Source organism: Drosophila obscura, unplaced genomic scaffold (assembly GCF_018151105.1).
Source record: "Drosophila obscura isolate BZ-5 IFL unplaced genomic scaffold, ASM1815110v1 contig_192, whole genome shotgun sequence".
Taxonomy (NCBI): domain Eukaryota; kingdom Metazoa; phylum Arthropoda; class Insecta; order Diptera; family Drosophilidae; genus Drosophila; species Drosophila obscura.
This window is the reverse complement of record NW_024542781.1, coordinates 1,456,869-1,475,074: the sequence shown is the minus strand read 5'-3', so window position 1 is coordinate 1,475,074 and position 18,206 is coordinate 1,456,869. Positions and strand designations below refer to the sequence as shown.

General features: G+C 46.9%; 3 protein-coding genes across 4 annotated transcripts; 2 read left to right on the top strand and 1 right to left on the bottom strand.

The window, feature by feature from the left end:
• Positions 1–192: 192 nt before the first annotated feature.
• Positions 193–1,385, top strand: LOC111067646 (glycine, alanine and asparagine-rich protein-like). 2 transcript variants are annotated; one of them, XM_041593628.1, is made up of 3 exons: positions 193–430; positions 518–659; positions 732–1,385. In XM_041593628.1, the coding sequence occupies exons 1-3, from the start codon at positions 416–418 to the stop codon at positions 1,310–1,312; spliced, it is 738 nt and encodes a 245-aa protein (XP_041449562.1). In that variant the 5' UTR covers positions 193–415; the 3' UTR covers positions 1,313–1,385. The 2 variants fall into 2 exon arrangements, with proteins under 2 accessions (XP_041449562.1, XP_022212558.2); XM_022356866.2 differs by having other exon boundaries at positions 518–1,385.
• A 1,196-nt stretch (positions 1,386–2,581) lies between these two features.
• LOC111067650 lies at positions 2,582–3,299 on the top strand. Its single transcript, XM_022356872.1, has one exon. The coding sequence runs from the start codon at positions 2,604–2,606 to the stop codon at positions 3,288–3,290; it is 687 nt and encodes a 228-aa protein (XP_022212564.1). The 5' UTR covers positions 2,582–2,603; the 3' UTR covers positions 3,291–3,299.
• A 1,273-nt stretch (positions 3,300–4,572) lies between these two features.
• On the bottom strand, positions 4,573–5,597 carry LOC111067649 (glycine, alanine and asparagine-rich protein-like). The gene is made up of 2 exons (XM_022356871.2): positions 5,563–5,597; positions 4,573–5,500 (listed from the first exon to the last, which is right to left on the bottom strand). The coding sequence occupies exons 1-2, from the start codon at positions 5,575–5,577 to the stop codon at positions 4,643–4,645; spliced, it is 873 nt and encodes a 290-aa protein (XP_022212563.2). The 5' UTR covers positions 5,578–5,597; the 3' UTR covers positions 4,573–4,642.
• Positions 5,598–18,206: the final 12,609 nt, after the last annotated feature.

The following is an 18,206-nucleotide window of genomic DNA, read 5'->3' as shown; positions in this document are numbered from 1 at the left end:
ATAATACATAATTATGACCCATCTGCATGATAAACTCATTCCGATGTGCTCGCGACATATTAATTTTATAATTTAATATTAATTCTTGTAAAATTATTGAATAAAAACTCGAATATTTGAATAACCCAAAGCCACCAGAGCTGTCGCTGTCCAATCGCAGCGCCATTCCAAGCAGCTGCCCATCCGAACGCAACAAAAATTCCATTGCGACCATAAAACCAAAGAGGCAAAAACCTTTGTAGGCGGCAAAACACAGTGGCATCAAAGCGATCTCCGTGCAGCGACGACGCCGCGGCGGTATCTTTGTCTTTATCAGCCTCGAAGATGGATTTGTATAAATAATAAAGATCGCTCCCATCCAAACACAGAAGCAGTTCATATCTCGAATTGAAAGAACCAAAAAAGAAGCAGAAAGATGCGCGCATTCATCGTAAGTTCCACAGACGCCACATCGCCAGGATAACCATGGATAACCCTTACCTTCTCCTACTTCTTCTTCTTCTCCGCTGTGCTACAGGTCTTGTGTTTGGTGGCAGTCGCCTGCGCCGATAAGCTCGGCTACAACTACCAGCCCGTGGGACACTCCAACTCCGGCCTGTCCTTCGCTCCTGGCAGCGGCAGCATTGGTGGTGGCAGCATTGGCGGTGGCAGCATTGGAGGTGGTCTCGGAGGTGGCAGCATTGGCGGCGGCAGCCTTGGTGGTGGTTCCATCGGCGGTGGCATCATTGGAGGCGGTTCCGGTCTGGGCGGCCTCGGTGGTCTGTCTGGCGATTCTCTGAGCGCTCCCGTCTCCTACAACGCCCCTGCCCCAACTGCAGAGCTCGAGAAGGAGTTCTTCACCTTCTCTGCCAACGAACAGGACTTCGATGAGCCCCAGGAATTGGAGCGCGTTTCCGGCTCAGTCAACAAGGGTCTGCGCGTCGTCTTCATCAAGGGACCCGAGAACCGTGGCCTGGAGAACGCTGCCCTGGCCCTGGCCAAGCAGGCTGCCCAGCAGGAGACCGCCATCTACGTCCTGAACAAGCAGGCTGATATCGGAGATCTGGCCAACAAGCTGAACTCCATCCGCAGCAACTCCAACAACAAGCCCGAGGTGCACTTCGTCAAGTACCGCACACCCGAGGACGCTGCCAACGCACAGCGCGCCATCCAGTCGCAGTACGATCAGCTCGGTGGATCTTCCCAGGCCACCGATGGTGGTGTGGCCCCAGCCCTGAACTTCGCCTCCGCTGGTCCAGTGCGTCAGGCTACTGCCCAGAACCCCGACAACTCCTACCTGCCCACTTCGGTCTTCCGTCGCCTGCGCTTCTAAACGGATTCCAGGACTTAGCTTAAGTGTGAACCGACTGAAGAAGCGTCACGACCGACTCTACTTGTTACAAATTGTTGACTAATGCATAATTACACGAATAAATCTGAGATTTGAAATTTATATTTGACCCCGAAAATTCAGACAAAGGTGTTCTTTTAATGCTTGGTTAAGTGCCGTTTTATGGCCGATTTCCGATGGCTCAGAATTTTGTTGATACAATAAAATCAGCATCGTGATCTTGTTTGCAAAACGGATGCGTTAAATATGGACAATGCCCTCCAAGCTATAAATAGTTTGGGTTGGTTTGAACTAGAATATAGTCACTCCGAGTGACTATAGACAGGTTTCGTCGTAGAAGTAAAAGATTCACTTTCCGCTAAACGCTTTTGACTAATTCCTTTCCTGTCCGATCCGAACAAATTAGCTACAAGATTACTCGCGGATCTCCGCCCACCTAGGCGCCGGGGAAGCATTAATTTCGTTTGACCAGTTAGTCGCTTGACTAATTCCTTGCCGGTGACAGCTCAAGGTCTCCGAGCTGCCAACAACAGTTAGGTGACCTGGTTTCCGAGCGTGGCCCTGCCGTGTGTCAGGTACAATTAGAAAGGAATCTCAAGTGCAACCCACATACGAAGACAAAGCGGAGAAGATTTATGCTCGATCGAAACCTGATTAGCCATAAAAACAAAAATCTAATCATTAATTTTATTGAGCTGACGATCACTTTTTTGTTGAAATCATTAACAAATAAGCGGTTCTGTATACATATTCAACACATACTAGTATTGCGTGAGCCGATCTCTGTCTTATGCATAAATTATAAGCCAATTATGGGTGAATCACGGCTACCCAATCACCGCTCGGATCAGCTCGGCGACTGGACTCGGCATCGGCATCGGCATCGGAATGGGACTCGGAATTGGAATTGGACCTCCGAGTGCAGGTCGCCTTCGGGCTAAAAGGCGGCGCGATTGAAGCTGTCTCTCTGCTCAAAACAATGTGTTAAATGTGTTAAGAGCGAAATTATGTTAGCAGATTAACAACATTCCAAAAACCCGATGGCCATTCACGATTCGCGCTCGGAGATCGATGAGCGTCGTCTTCCGCCAGCAGCGCCAGAAGCGACGGGAACGCAGCTCCGACCCGACCATATGCGACGGCTCAATTCGACCAGATTTTCTGGTCCAATTTTAACCGTCTACGCGTTGGCGGTATAAAAGCTAGTTAATAAAGATACATCCCGCATTCTATTAGAACAGTTCGGCAGCGATAGGACAACGTCAACATCAGAATGCGTGCATTTATCATTTTATGCTTTGTGGCGGCCGTCAGCGCCGGACGCTTGTCCGGCTACAACTACGGACAGGGAACCACTCAAGGAATTGGCAGCATTGGCGGTGGCAGCCTTGGCGGTGGCATTGTCGGAGTCAGCAAGGGACTAGGAGGACCAGTCAGCTATAATGCCGCTCCCCAGGCCGGAGTCACCAAGGAGTTCTACAGCTTCTACGCCAACGAGGCTGACTTTGAGGATCCCGATGCCCAGAGGAAGATCGACGCCTCCCTTAAGAAGAGTGTGCGCGTCATCTTCATCAAGGGACCGGAGAACCGCGGCTACGAGAACGCAGTCCTCGCCCTGGCCAAGCAGGCCGCCGAGCAGCAGACCGCCATTTACGTCCTGCACAAGCAGACGGACATCAACGAGCTGGCCAACAAGTTCAATGCCGTCCGCCAGAACGCCAACCAGAAGCCCGAGGTGCACTTCGTCAAGTACCGCACTCCCGAAGACGCTGCCAACGCCCAGCGCGCCATTCAGTCGCAGTACGACAATCTGGGTGGAACCTCCCAAGCCATCAACGGAGGAGTAGCCAAAGCCCTGAACTTTGCCTCCCGTGCTCCTGCTCCAGTCCGTGCCGGTCAGGTTCAGGCGCCCATCAGCGACTACCTCCCCGCCTCCATCATCAATCGCCTGCGCCACTAAAAAGCTTTCTATTAGATCCATTTGTTATAGGTTGTTTTCGAATAAAAATTGATAGAGTTTTGTTTTTAATTTAAATTACATTCGAGTAATTAATTCATTGGGTAATATAATTTTTTAACAGATTTGCAGTGCAAAAATTCGACGGTGGATAGCTTTAGATTGATTGTTGAAGACAAGGAGGTCAAGTTCCACCAAATGTATCAACATATGGGTCTTTCTCTGACGTCGAAGGGACATACGTACGCATTGCATGTGGTAGTCAAAATAGGAAAGATTTTCAAAATTATTTTTCCATTATGACGCACCTCTTGATTTGCCATATAACTCATGTTAAGGTCGATTTTGCGCCACTATTCGTCACTATTCGATCAAATCACACGCAGATTTAAATTGAGGCAACAGATGCGAATTTCTGATAAATTGATGTCTCTTTAAAATGGTTATATATAATTTAAAGAAAATATGATTCGTTTTTTTTTTTAATTTAATTTAAATTTCTTTCGCACGGGACAAAAATACTAGGTTCATAAGTCAAAAATCAATAATATCAAAAATCTTATAGGAAATAAACAAAAATAAAATTTTGCTTATTTGAATAGGTTTTGTAGCAATATATTTACAGCACTGTAACTATGTAGGGAAATAGAATTTAAATAATATGCAGCGCGCGTTGGTATCTTCCACTAAGTCGTGGAATATAAACAGTGGAGATACCAATATAATCTAATACATCGTGTAAGAACTATCCATAAGTCAAGAGGCGGAGACGTGGATCGAGCCCGACACTTTCGGATATTACGAGCGTCTTGGAAAGTACTGAGCGGAATAAAAGAAAGTCGTGCGAATCGTTTTAGAACAACCAATCAACAGTGCGGCAGTGCGGCAGTGGCTTACATCAATCTTGGGCCTCCTACAGTTTTCACATCAAAGTTAATGAAATTTTGGTCTCGGTGGACGTCGTCAACGAAATGCCCATATGATGGGATCATTAAGAAAGATATTTTAAATTGGATTTGTGTAGAATGAATCTAACCATAACCATAGATCTTTGATTTAAATGCATTCTGAATCATCTTTAACAGAAAATTTTTTATTAATTGCAGCTTTGATATGAAGAATATGCAGCTGCTATGGTAAACCATTTGAATCAAAGGATTCCCTTGACTACACTTTAAATCGTTTGTACGAGGCATTGCCCAGCATCGAAGAACCACCAATAAGGTTTAAAATACATTGGTTTAAAATGTAAAAATTGAAATTTATTTATTCATTAGTCAACAATAACTAGGATTTAAAATCAGTCAAAGATCGCTGGCGTTTTCGATTCAGAATCTCAGAATCAAACGAGCAACTTAGACGCGACGGAAGACCGAAGTGGGCAGGTAGGAGTTGTCGGGGTTCTGGGCAGTAGCCTGACGCACTGGACCAGCGGAGGCGAAGTTCAGGACGGGAGCAACACCGCCGTTGGTGGCCTGGGAAGATCCACCGAGCTGATCGTACTGACCCTGGATGGCGCGCTGAGCGTTGGCAGCATCCTCGGGAGTGCGGTACTTGACGAAGTGCACCTCGGGCTTGTTGTTGTTGTTGCTGCGGATGGCATTCAGCTTGTTGGCCAAATCTCCAATATCAGCCTGCTTGTTGAGGACATAGATGGCGGTCTCCTGCTGGGCAGCCTGCTTGGCCAGGGCCAGGGCAGCGTTCTCCAGACCACGGTTCTCGGGTCCCTTGATGAAGACGACGCGCAGGGCCTTGTTCAGAGAGCTGGAGACGCGTTCCAAAGCCTGGGGCTCATCGAAGTCCTGTTCGTTGGCGGTGAAGGTGAAGAACTCCTTCTCAAGCTCGGCAGCTGGGGCAGGGGCGTTGTAGGAGACGGGAGCGCTGAGAGATTCGCCGGACTGACCGCCAAGGCTGCCCAGACCACCGAAGCTGCCACCACCGATGCTGCCACCGCCGAGGGATCCTCCTCCGATGGAGCCACCACCAAGGCTGCCGCCGCCAATGCTGCCACCTCCGAGACCTCCTCCTAGACCACCTCCGAGTCCCTGGAGTCCTCCTCCAATGCTGCCACCGCCGATGCTGCCACCGCCAATGCTGCCACCACCAATGCTGCCGCTGCCAGGAGCGAAGGACAGGCCGGAGTTGGAGTGTCCCACGGGCTGGTAGTTGTAGCCGAGCTTATCGGCGCAGGCGACTGCCACCAAGCACATAACCTAGGGAGAGAGGAGCGTCGCTGTAATCCTTGGAAATCCTTCGGGCTGTCCTGGATACTTACAATGAATGCACGCATTTTGAATTTAGTTCTTTGACTTCGACCACTGAGCTGTGTCTGACGTTTGCATCACCGAAAGGTCCAGTATTTATACGAAAACCACCGATCGGTGTCACTAGACTGCGCTCAAGTTCATGCAGACTTTTGCCGTGGCCACGGAGGCTGCTCCGTGGCTGGCCGTGTGGTTGTTGCTGCCGTTTCCTCAGCCGCTGCCGATCGGCTCTGCTCGGCTTGGGCTTGGAGCATTTTGCAGCGCGACATCTTCTGCTGCCTTTGTCTCTCAAATGGCCATCCGCCTGTGACAGAGACGCCAAAGTGATAAAACAATGGCGCCAACGCTGCGGACAAAGCGCATCATGCCATCATGCGGCCCTATTCTTGCAAATGTTGCTGCCATCATTATGATAATTTTCCAGTCTCAGAGCCAGGCGAGAGCCAGTACCAACTACAAGCAGCACCAGCCCTAGCGCGAGTCGCATTAATGCGACAACCTTTGGCGGTCGCTCAGATTGTAAATCGATGAAGCAGCATCAGGGCTGGCAGGCTCGGGTCATCAGCAGAGCAGAGCAGAGGAGAGCAGAGCAGAGTATCAAACTTGTTTAGCAAATGCCACTAAAAATGGTCATGCTTTCAATAAAAGAAATGTTTTTCTTCATATTTTATATGCTAAAACATTTGGCGGAGCATCAAAACGAGTTGTTCGAGACGAAACTAGACGAGACCTGCTCGGTTTTTCTACACTTTTTAGTTTGTTCAGCCGCATATTTCTAGCTGGGAATTCCCAAACGATTATTGCGTCCGCCGTCAACATTTTTTTTTTTGGTGTTGTTCGGTATTTGGAACTGGCTGCTCTTTTGCTGGTCTTTCCGAGCTTATCAAGTTACATTGAATGGAATGCTGGCTAGAGGCTGGTGGTTTTTGGGAAACAATGGACGAAATCAATTTTCGCCAGCCTTTTTTGCCCATCCATTCATCCATCCATCCATCCATCTATCTATCGGTCCATCCATCCGTCTGTCCGTACCGTCATCTCAACCATTTAACCTGTAGCAAAAAGACACGGCTCTGTTCGGCCAAATAGAAGCCATAAAGTTAACAACCGTTGCGACCTTGAGATTTTTTACTGTTGACCACCAATCGCCCAGAGCCAACCGGCGGTAATCAGCTGGCGCCAGGCGACCATTTAATCTGATCAGCGATTATCACGTTTTTCATCATGGTTTATTGATATCATAAAAATTATTGCTTTTCGCGTATTGATACACAAAATTTCGGGTGTAGAAGGAGCGAAATAGCAACAACACTGCCGCAAAACTGATTCGATTTGCATAATTAAAGAGTTTCAGCAGAGAGAAATACCCAAGATCCATATTTAAGATAGACGCTTAGATTTGCAAATCAATAGCTGTGACTGCTGGCCGTGCTTATGACTAACATATATTGATTGATATCATGGATAACTATAGCTAGTATGAGTAACCCAGCGACGGGGGTCATGGAGCAGGCCTATGGCGAGTCATTCATGAGGTCACTGAGCATCTCTCGTTCTATGTGTATCTTTCTAGGTCTCCCCAGTCGGAGCGTGCTCATCGAAGTCTAATCAAGGTTCAGTATCGAAGTCACAAACAATTTGTCTTGTCTTTGTCTAACCCAACCACCGAAACCCAACCCAACCCAACCCGATCCACTTGAATCGTATCGTATCGCATCGTATTGGATTCAACTGTTGCTGATCCACCAATGGCCGGAGTCTCTGCGGCTGCTCTGCCACTCTCCATGTCGCTGGTGGCAATGTCATATGCAAACTAAACAAATGTAAACCTAATAAAACAAACCAGCCACAATTTCAAGGTCTCGGGCGCCACACGCACATAAAAGATGCACGCAGCAGCGACATAAAAATGCGACAAGATACGAGAGGGCAGCGGAGACGGGCGACCAGACCTCTCCCTCCAGTCCCCCCACAAAGTCAGCCGATAATAGCGGTCCGACAACGTTGGCGTATCAATAAATAAATAAAAAATAAAAATCGACCAAGCTCCGGGAGGAAACCCCGGCGTCCGGACAGCGCTTTATGCAAATGCCCTTTGGGGTCAATCGATCTATTTACAAAATCTGTCACTGTTGATGTTTTTTTGGCCCCCTTTCTTCTGCACAATAAGCCTGCCCCCTATATTATTTTATTGCCAGTGTAGCGACAACAAACAACAAACCGAAAACAAAGTAAAATCCGAAAGAGCAAACTCAAATTATATGGCATAATAGCTGTCAAACCGGGGCGGGGCGGAGCGGTGCGGGGCGTTGTCTTTCAGGTGCAAAAACCACTAAAACGAAACTGTCATCTCACATCATAAATTGGGGCATTAGTAAGTTCTCTAAATCACAAGGTTTATGTGCAATAATTTGCAGTTTTCGATAGTGGTCGGACCAGTTTGTTTGCTTCTTGCCTTTCTTTTGCAGAAATGTTTGAGCGGCTGCCTTTTAAGAACATTTTACGAGCTGAGCTGTCCGCCGCTCTTTTGATTCTATTTTAACGAAATATTTCCGCATACCGCACCAAAAAAGGCAACAAAAAAACGGTTTCGCTAAAAATACAAAAAAACCAAAGAACAGCCAGTTGCCAGTTAGCCATAAAATTGGCCGGTGTCTGCACAAAATAAAAAAAAAAAATAAAAGAGATATGCAAATTTATTAAATTTGATATGCAAATATCGGATGGGATAGCAATTATTGCAAGCGAAAAAAACAAAAAAAAATAAACAAAACGAACTACAACTGAAACTGAAACTAAACTAGTCTGAAAGTGGGCGCGAATAAAAGCAACATTTTAATAACTGGCCGAGAGTGCTGAAAGGAATAAATCAAATCAAATTTCGCCGAGCTGGCCAATTTGTTTAGCAAATTGTATTAGCGATCAAAACGTTTTGTATTGACAATCAAATGGCAACGACGACAGTTGCTGATTATTTATTTTTCGGTTGTGTTTTCAGCCCCTCTCCCAGATTGTTTGTTAAAAAGAATTTGCAGAAAGGATATCTCTGTACTCGTTAATCAGAAAAAATAATGTCTGGCAAATTGGCAACAGAATTGATGGGCGTAGAAAATGCCTTGACTCTTGGAAGTTGACTTTGCTGTTATCCGAATAAAAATATGTGAATGTTCGTTCGTTCGGCTTCACCTTCTGGAGCGTACGAACAGGATAAACAGGAGAATAAATTCCAAGCTTATTGTGGGCGCCCACAGGGAGGCAATGAATTATTTTCGAGGCCTCCTAAGCACGCGTCCAAAGCCTAGATGTAGGACAAGACACAGTGCTCTTATGTATGTATATGTAGTGCATATTGTCGACGACACTTGAGCTTTGCTTTTTATTTTAATTGCAAGCATGCCTCTTGTTAATGCTGGCATTATGTCCTGGTTGCCGCTTTACGAGCGGCAACAGACAACAGAAAACAGACAGCGGATTTTCCAAGTGCGAATTGTCGTTTAATTTATTAAGCAGCGAGTGACAACGGCTTTTAATATGAATATTAAACGTACAATACCAAACACTAATTACAAATACACATGCATTCATCCACACAAACAAACACACACACACACCCACACTAAGAGAGTAATTAGAAAATAAACCCACACACACACAGCTAGATACGAGTAGACCCATCTACATAGTGCGCGCCCATTTGCGCCTCTCTGGTTGACATAAATTTGGCGCAGCACTGCGTATACGTAATGAAAACGGGTTGGCCATACAGTAGAAACTGGTTGGCACCACCACAACTGTCACCTGGTTTGCCTGGCCTTTTCCCCAGAGCTCGCACGCACACCCGCAACGCACCACGAAATTTATTGGCAACTTGAACTTGAAGATGTCGCCAGGCTGATTTGCATTTCTAATGAATACTCACAGCAGCAGCCTTAGCAGCAGCACCAGAACTCGGCCGTCTGCAGTGGTCAAGCGGAGAGCTTTGTAATCAAACCATCAGGGAATTAACATATATTTCATGGCTCGAGTGGAGAGATGCACCCCGTCGCGACGTAAGGCTGTGGGAAATATGTCGACATAAATTCCCAAATATTTGCGTAGCTCTGCCTTCTTTTAAACACTGGTAATTGAGTTAAATATTTTCACAATTAAGCCATGCCATCCATGCCATGGTGTGTGAAGCAGGGTAGATTGTATTTTTATTACTTCGTTCTTAAGGACTCCCCGGGCAGAGGGTGAAGCATCTAATGTTTCCACAATGTGCTCGAGTGTTTGCCCGTTGACAACAATTTGGATTTTTAGCATGCTCGCACTTGAGTTGTTAAATATTCCTGCAAGTAATTTCATCAGCCCGTTTGGAATTTGATTTTATGGCAAGCTCGGCTTTAAGTACGAGAATGAGAGCGTGAGCGAAAGTACACAGTGCGTATACTTGATACCCATGCGCTTTAAGCAGCGACCTTGCCCGAGGCTGTCATATTGGGTATTCCTGGCTGCCACTCAGCACTAGCCCCGCCCAGCGGCCCCATTTATGCGTTACACATGACAATGAGACGCAGTCCCGTCTCTGGCTCTGGATATCGCCCATTGCCCGCACTTGTCACGTCTGAGTCAATGAACATGGGGTTAGCTTCTGGGCTGGATAGGATAGGATAGGGATAGGGATAGGGATGGAACAGCAGTCTGGAGCTGGGACCGTGTTAAGTGCTGCCGTGTTGTTCCGTTAAAAGTGACTTTAGCACGTGTGCCGTCCACGTCAGATCAGCATCACAATCAGCTTCAGCTCCGAAATCAACATCCACACGCACCAGCACAACCGTTGAGAAGTGTGCAGAAATGGAGGAGGGGGAAACTAGCAAACGATCTAATAACAATTCCTGGAACGTTCCCTCGCTTGTAGTTGATGCCGTTTGAAGTTGATGCTGCGATGCTTGCGTGGTTTAATCAATCAGCAAACTAGTTGCACGTGCCAGCCACTCTGTCTCTCTGTCCCAGACCCACATTAGGCAGAGCCCTGGACTTTGGTAAGACTTTGGTAATTTATGAACTTGGTTAATGCCAGCGGAAATGGAAAACCCTGGCTTTGCCCCATAGGCTTATTATTGGAAATTTCATAAATTATTAGCTGAGGTTATCATGTTTTTCTTAAACGTCAAAAGGTCTCTTTTTTCCCCCCAACCCCATCGATGGCTTATGTTTCCCGTACGTGAGCAGGTGACAGATCTGTCAGCGCGGGGAGGGGGTCTCGGGTCTCCCCGACATGCGTACTCGTATATCTATATCCAGGAGCCACAGGAGAAGTAGCTGCCTTGTTTGTTCCTTTGGATGCCTTTTTGCCCTATCAATAAGCCTCGAGGCACACAGGTCGCAGTTGTTGTTTTTGTATTTTACCGCGTGTCACGTATCAAATTTATTACACACAAAAATTCTTCAATTTAGCAAAGGACCTCGCACCAAGTCCCGCTGATATACGGGGGTTTGACTTCTCCAGAATATGCACTGATGTGGATGTGGTCGAAATGGCTTCCCCAAAGACTATGGCAAACTATTTAATTAGCTGACAAGACAAAAAAAACCATCGATTGAATTAGTTCACGACTCTGAAACTATAGTAATGGAAGGTTGTGTGTGTGTTTCCTTCGATTGGATGCGGTCACAAGGCGCGCAGGATTACGGGTAGATGTGACTCGGTAAGTGCCTGTCCCTAATCTGGGCAGCATTAAGCCCTGGAGAACAAACAGCCGTCGAATGTCACTTGACTGTCTGATTGCGAAACAAATAAAATTTTTGGCCCAAAAAGAATGGGCAACATCGACCGACAGCCGGCCCCGTGACTGACGCTTATCAATATTTGCACAGTAACGAGGCGAGAATTTTTTCTCTCTTTCTGTTTTTGGGTGCACGGCTTAGTGAAAGGCAAATAAGAAATTTCAAAGTAATCAAAAACTCATTGTGCTGCCATCTCTTTTGCTCAGTATCTGACTGTGTCTCTCTCTCTCACACACCTTGGCCTCTCTTCGCTCTCTCTTTATTGTGGAGGGTTGAGGGGATTCTGATGTCGAGCGAGGGTTTCCGCCCAGGCAACTATATTTTTATGGCCATGCTTTGGTTATTGCAAATTGCAAAAGCAAAACGCCTTCGCACACATTGCCACTTAGCTCGGCATTCAATTGCCGTTAAGCGGCGCCCCCTGTAACAGCAGCAGCAGCAACAGCAGCAACAAACAGTACCACGAACAACAACAGTAATGCCAACAATAAGTGTGTGTTCGCCTAAACACGCCTAACGCGTCTGCCACGCCTCGCCAAGTTTTTAAAGAAAGCATTTCTGTATGTGCGTGTGTGTGTGTGTGGCAAGACATTTTTATGTTTATAGTGTCCTGTCCGCCCCCCGCCCCCCGCACCACCATTGACACTTGTTACAAGAGTGTGCCCTCGGATGGCATTTTGTACTTTGGATTTCGTTTTCTTTCGCTTTCTTCGTATTTTGTATTCGCTTTGTTCGGTCGCTTTTATATTTATTTATATGAAAACTTTGGCTAGCAATTTGTGAGTACATAAAAGAAATTTGTTTTACGCTCAGCTATTTTATAAAATTGCCACTTAAACTTAAAGCTTTGGACCCCTGCCCCGCCGCCTACTCCCTGCTAGATACTACGTGACGCCTTCGTCCTTATTCGTCCTTCGAGTTTAATAAGCAGTTAAAAAAGTGTTGCCCCACTCATAGGCGCGCGGCAGCCAAATGACATTTCCGCATGTCAACCGCGAGATACGCGCCTCCAAATTTATTGCCAGATACGAGGCTCTCTCTCTCTCTTGAAATTGCAGTTGTGATTAGGCCCCCGAATGGATGTCATTTGGGTTTGATGTGTCTGGAGTCTAGGGACAGATATGGCAGAGCCTAAGCGAAAGATTGGCACATGGTAATGACTGTATTAATGGGCTGAGAGTCGCGCGTTGTTAGACATGATTAATGTCAGCCCACAATTGGGAATAATAATGATAAATTTGTGCCTTAGATTCGGCTCGAGCTAGCAGCTCGGTTCATTGAAACACAAATATCAATTCACTGGATGGTGAGGTGAGTGCTCCAACTGACCAACTGGCCAGAGCCGACCAGCCGACTACTCGACGACTAGACCACTCTACTACGGGTTTCTCTGTGGTTCTATTCGAGCGTTGAGCAAATATAAATTTATTGATCCAAGCAATTATCGTTAATTGGGTAAATAAACAATATTTCAACGTTCGCTCTGCCACGTCCCAGGTGTGCCTCTGGTGTGTGTGTGTGTGTGTCGCCTGTATCTGTGTCATTGGCCTGGTCTCGACTGCCCTGCGGTGGCATTGCAAGTGGCAAATGAAAGAGGAAAAGGGCGAAAGGCGGAAAGGACGAAACGGACGAAAGGGAGAGCCAACAACAGGCAAAACATCATTAAGCTCTGGCAACGCCCTCAATTGCCAGAAAATTCAAGTGTCTGGAGTGGCTTAAAGTTGAGGCCAGTGAAAAACCGAGCAACGAGCATAGTTGTCGCAAGTGGCACTAAATCAAAACTGAAAGTAGAGACAGAAACCGAGACCAGAGAGAATGGTGAAAGGACGGACACTGGACTCTGGACAGAGTCTCGAGTTGTGTCTCCACGGAACTCGAGTTACGTACACATTGATGTATTTTATGTGCGTGCCGGGCCGGGTCCGGGTACGGGTACGGGTCCGGATCCGGCAAACTGAGACGTGGAAAGGAATTACAACTACAAGTTGGCGTAATTTATATGCAGACATGGACATAGACATGGACATGGACACAGTGCTGAGTGCTGAGGCCCCGCAGCAGCCGGCAAATCGAAGCAAAGTGCTCTCAAAAATATTGTTGCAAAATCTAGAGTACGACTCCGAGTACGTGCGTTGGAGGGCAGGAGGAATGCCCGGATATGAATGCCACTTGCTGTTTATAATGCAATGCAAAACTTTGCGGTTCTCCAATTTAAAAAGTCTACAAAAAAGCTCCAACATGAATTTTTATGATATGCAAATGATCCAGCCTCGACCCCCCCACTGACTCTGTCTCTGTTCGTGGATACGCACTCTCTCCGCTTGACCGCCATCCACATGGCTGACCTCTCTCTCTCTCTCTCGCCGTATGAGTGTGTGCGTATGCAAATGTGTTTCCACACGAAAAATAAATATTTATTTTTGGAAATACTTTTATAAGACACACACACACAAACACACACACAGAGAAAAGTCACAAAATATTGTACGAGCAAACAGCAACAATTAAATGTTGATTAGACACAAAGTGAGGGACACGCCTCAGACGTCACTCTCCGTTGCTCGATATTTCATTTGGCCGCCGTGCACCATCAATTTGCGATGACAGTGCCATATGAATGTACCTCCACACCCGTCCTGCAGGAGGCCGCCTGTCAGCCAAACAGGACGTGCGACTGGCCTTGCTCCTGTTCTACGCTCAACGTTCTTCGCGTGTGCAAATAAATGGAATCAGCAGTCGATGCTCAAAGAAGTCCTTCGCCTGACGACGACGCACATGTGGGCGGCACCCGCACAATCATGCCTCACCCTCTGCCGCTCTGTACCCGTCCGTGCCTCTGCGTCTCTGCCAGTGTGGTGCATAAAATAAAGAAGCTGCCACGCACATAAAAATGTTCTCTTAACGCAAGCCTTAAATTGTTTTATTTTTTTCGCACACACTTCGCCCGGGTAGACGGAGACGTAGGCCACGACCACCCACAGCGTGCTCAATAAAGTTTACAGTGTGTGTATTAAGTTCGGAAAATTACAGATGAAAATGCAGGTAGGGAAGTTGGGTGGGGGATTGGGGTGTACGGATTGAATTTACAATTCCGAGTGGTGATTTAAATAAGGTACAAAGATTACCAGGCGAACGCCAAATGGCTGGGGATCTCATTTCTCTTGTGCAATTGTGGATGAAAGTGTGAAAGCTTGTACGGGTTCAACAATGCCCTTGGACAGCTTCTAATTGCACAAAATTTATGAAAAGCCATTTTTAGCCAAGTCAGAGCTGGCAGGCCAGGAAACAGGAGCCCGAAAGCCGAAAGCCCGAAACCCAGCTATGTGGATGCTGTTGCAAATATTTTGTGGCTGTGGTACCTGTGCCACACAGCACCGCTTTACAACCCCTCCCTTTTCGGAACACGTCAACAGCAGCTGGCATGGTTGCAGTTTTAAATAATTAAAAGCCAAGTGTTCAAGCAATGAAATATCTGGCAGGCAGTGGCCTTGCTTAGCTTACCCCATGCCACTCGTGCATGCCACTGCCCTGCATGAGGAGCGTGTAATCTGCCACCGCGTAATGGCAACGACCACGCAAACAACTCAAACAATCTTGACAAAGAAAACAAATGAATCTCATTTCCGACAAATTTGAGCTTGAGCAAAAAGATTTGCCAAACGCCGGTCCCAGCCTTAGATTTACTTCCACTTCCAGCTCCGTGGCGACGAAAACTATGAAAATTGCTTAACTTAAGTCCGCTGACAACTTATTTGTTGTGCGTCGCATTTGCTGGTTTACGGGAAAGCCGCAACTAATTACAACAAAATTGTCATTAGTTTCAACTTGTCGGCCGCACAGCGGACAAAGTTTTTGTTCATGTTTTGCCACTTAGTCGTTGGCATTGCCACTACCATCTCTCTGTCTCTCTCTCTCCCATCATTGCCACTTCCTATCCTGCCCATCGCCGCCATTGCCATTTTGCAGTCGTAATTTTTTTGCGCGCTTCCGTTTCCGTTGCCATCGCCATCGCCTGAGTCAGAGGCAGAGTCACAGTAGTTTATTGGGCACAGGCACAGGCAAGCACAGATACATTTATACATTTATAGAGTCATTCCGGCTGCATCCTGCAATTGAATGGCTGCCCAATGGCTGCCGCCGACCGGCAACAGTTGGCATTGACCACATTAGCGTGCCTCGGCACGGACGCGGCTCGTTGACAAATGAATTATGCTTTTTGCCATGGCAGTGCAACAAGTTATGAAATCACCTGCCCGATAACATTAATTTATACATTTTTATTTCGTGTAACCATTTCCATTGGTCCCGCGCATAGCTGTGGGCTATATTCAAGTATCATTTGAAGCGAACACAAATTAGATGTTAGAAATATTCGATGTAGCCAGCCTCGAGGGGGGCTGCAAATGTACCACCCAGACCATTCATGGCCAAAGGGTTTTCAGCTGAAATATTGAACGATTTTTCACTTTTGTTCTTTTACGGGCATCTGCCTGAAACAGCTGCCGATTTTACGCTTAAATTCGATTTGGCGAGAGTCGCTTTAATATTTCAGCAGACACTGTGCACTCGATCAAGATGATTTATTTTGTAGCCCAACGAGAAACTGGAAATTCCCCAACTAAATGGCAAGGAAAGTGCACTTAAAGCAGGCAATGTCGCCGCTTTTTATCAGCCAGCCAGCCAGCCAGCATCCACATCCCAGTCCGCACAGCTAGCTAGCTAGCTAGTCGTAACCCAAATAGTTTTAGAGACGGGTCGGTGGCGGGGCAACAAGGTTGCGTTCATGCAAAATCAAAAGCAAAGTTTTTACGGGCCAAAATGGAGCACAGCTTGAGGCCAGGGAGGAGGGGCGTTGTGGTGTCTGGTGGTTGGAGCGCCTGCATAGGCGACATTTGGAAACTTTTATTTGAAGAGTGCGGGTGCGCGTGTGAGCTTAAGACGCTTTCAGCACAATCCATCATTAGGTGGGAGCCGCGGGAGGTGCATTGCATCCCAAGGAGCAGCACAGCAGATGCTGCTGCTGCTTTCGTCTCCTTCCGTTTCCTGTGAATCCTCCAGCGACAATATTTTTCAATTTTCTCCAGCAATCGAGCGTTGATAACAAACTAATGTTGAGTGCAGTTAAGTTGTTGCTGCTGTTGCTGCTGCTGCTGCTTCTTCTGTGGCTGAAACAGACAGCAAACAGGGCTAAAAGCTGATGAGAAATGAAAGCAGCGGGCTATCGGCCCTTCATCGCAGCATTTTCCATAGTCGGGTTCATTTTTCTAGCGTTCTTTTCAAGCGAATGTCGAGTTTCGAGTGGGTGTGCGTTTGTGTGGCTGACTCTATCGATATCCACGTAATAGCAATCAGCGAATTTCCATTTCCATTCAAACCACTGATATTTAAATGCGAGCAAATGAATGCACGAATCAGCCGGGCATCGAATGAGTGTAAGTGCTTGCCATTCGTACTCGCTTAATGTGGGTTTAATTAAAAAGAGAAAAGAATTTAAAAAATGCATATATAAAGAAGTGTGTCGTTTACCAATGAAAAACAATCGACATTAAATGGACAATGGCAAAGCCACGAGTACGTCATCGCAGGACTGTTCCCCCTGGTTACTCTTGATGCACCGTGGTGACGATGATGAGGATGAGTATGCCGCGGCAGAGCGTCCTGTTTATTAATGAGCTTGCATCGCTCCATCTGTCACGTGCAACGAGAGGCATTGCATGTGGCATGGTGTGGCTGGCCCCCGTCCATCCCTATTTAAATCAGTGGCCCAGGATAATCACAATCAAAATGTATGCAAATTGCGATGGGGGCATGGCTCCATCCAATTTAACAGATTCTTTTTTGCGACTGCTCTTCCGCTGTGGCCGCCCGTTGATGAAGAGCCGAGATGAACAGGAATGCAACTCCAGACCCAGACAACCAGAGCATACATACACACATAGTCGAATATGTATGGGTATTGCATGTATGTATGCATGGAAATTAATTAACGGAGTTAAGCTGGAGGGAAACGTAATGAAAGGAATTTAAGGTGGAATTTTTAAAATACTCCTACAGGGCAGTTGCTCCCAATTGAAACTGAAGCTGAAGCTGCTGCAGGAATAGATGGCAGAGAATGCAGCCGTAGAACTTGAATCAATTTGGGAATGTTTTGCAGTTAAGAGCTTCACCCATGAATTATGCTTGGCCATGTCCCTGTCCATGTCCAAGTCTCGGGACTGTTTCTTGTATCTACTGTTGCCTTGCCACTTGCTGCCTGTCGACGCCTCATTACCATCGTGGCCCCTTCTCTGTCCAATCCTTGCCCTGCCAACTGCACAAACACAGATAAACTTTTATGGTGCGAGGAGCAAGCTGCGCTCTCTTTCGCGTGTCTGGGATCCGGCGGGATCCGGCTACGGATACGGGCGCCACCTCGTTCTATTCTTTGTTGGTGTTTGCCTTTCGAGTGCACTTTAAGCACCGAAGTTTGTTAATGCGAATACGTGAGCGTTGCTCAGATTCCCGGAAAGCGGCCCATCAACTTACGGCTCCACCTCCTGCCCCTGCCTGGATTAGGAGCCAAAGTTCGAGGTGTGCTGGCGAAACTATTCAGAAACAACAAAAGGAAACGAGCTGTCTATTTTCATTTTCGTTTAAGCAAATGTCGGAAATCTCGTAATACCAAATGCAGCACAAAAACACAGCGGCTGAAATTTCTTCTATTGCCCTCACCTGAACACACACAGCCTCAGCTCATTATTAATGTTCCAACTTCGATATGCCTCCCACTGAGCGAGCGCTCTCCATCTCCCACTCCCACCTTATGTAACCCAAAATGGGTGGCATCATTGTTACGCCAACACCAACGCCAACTACTCTACTACGGCCGCCAGCTAATGATGGCGGAGTG

What these genes read in the sequence shown, in the direction of transcription:
- LOC111067650 (XM_022356872.1), top strand. Translation starts at nt 2,604, where the DNA reads ATGCGTGCATTTATCATTTTATGCTTTGTGGCGGCCGTCAGCGCCGGA.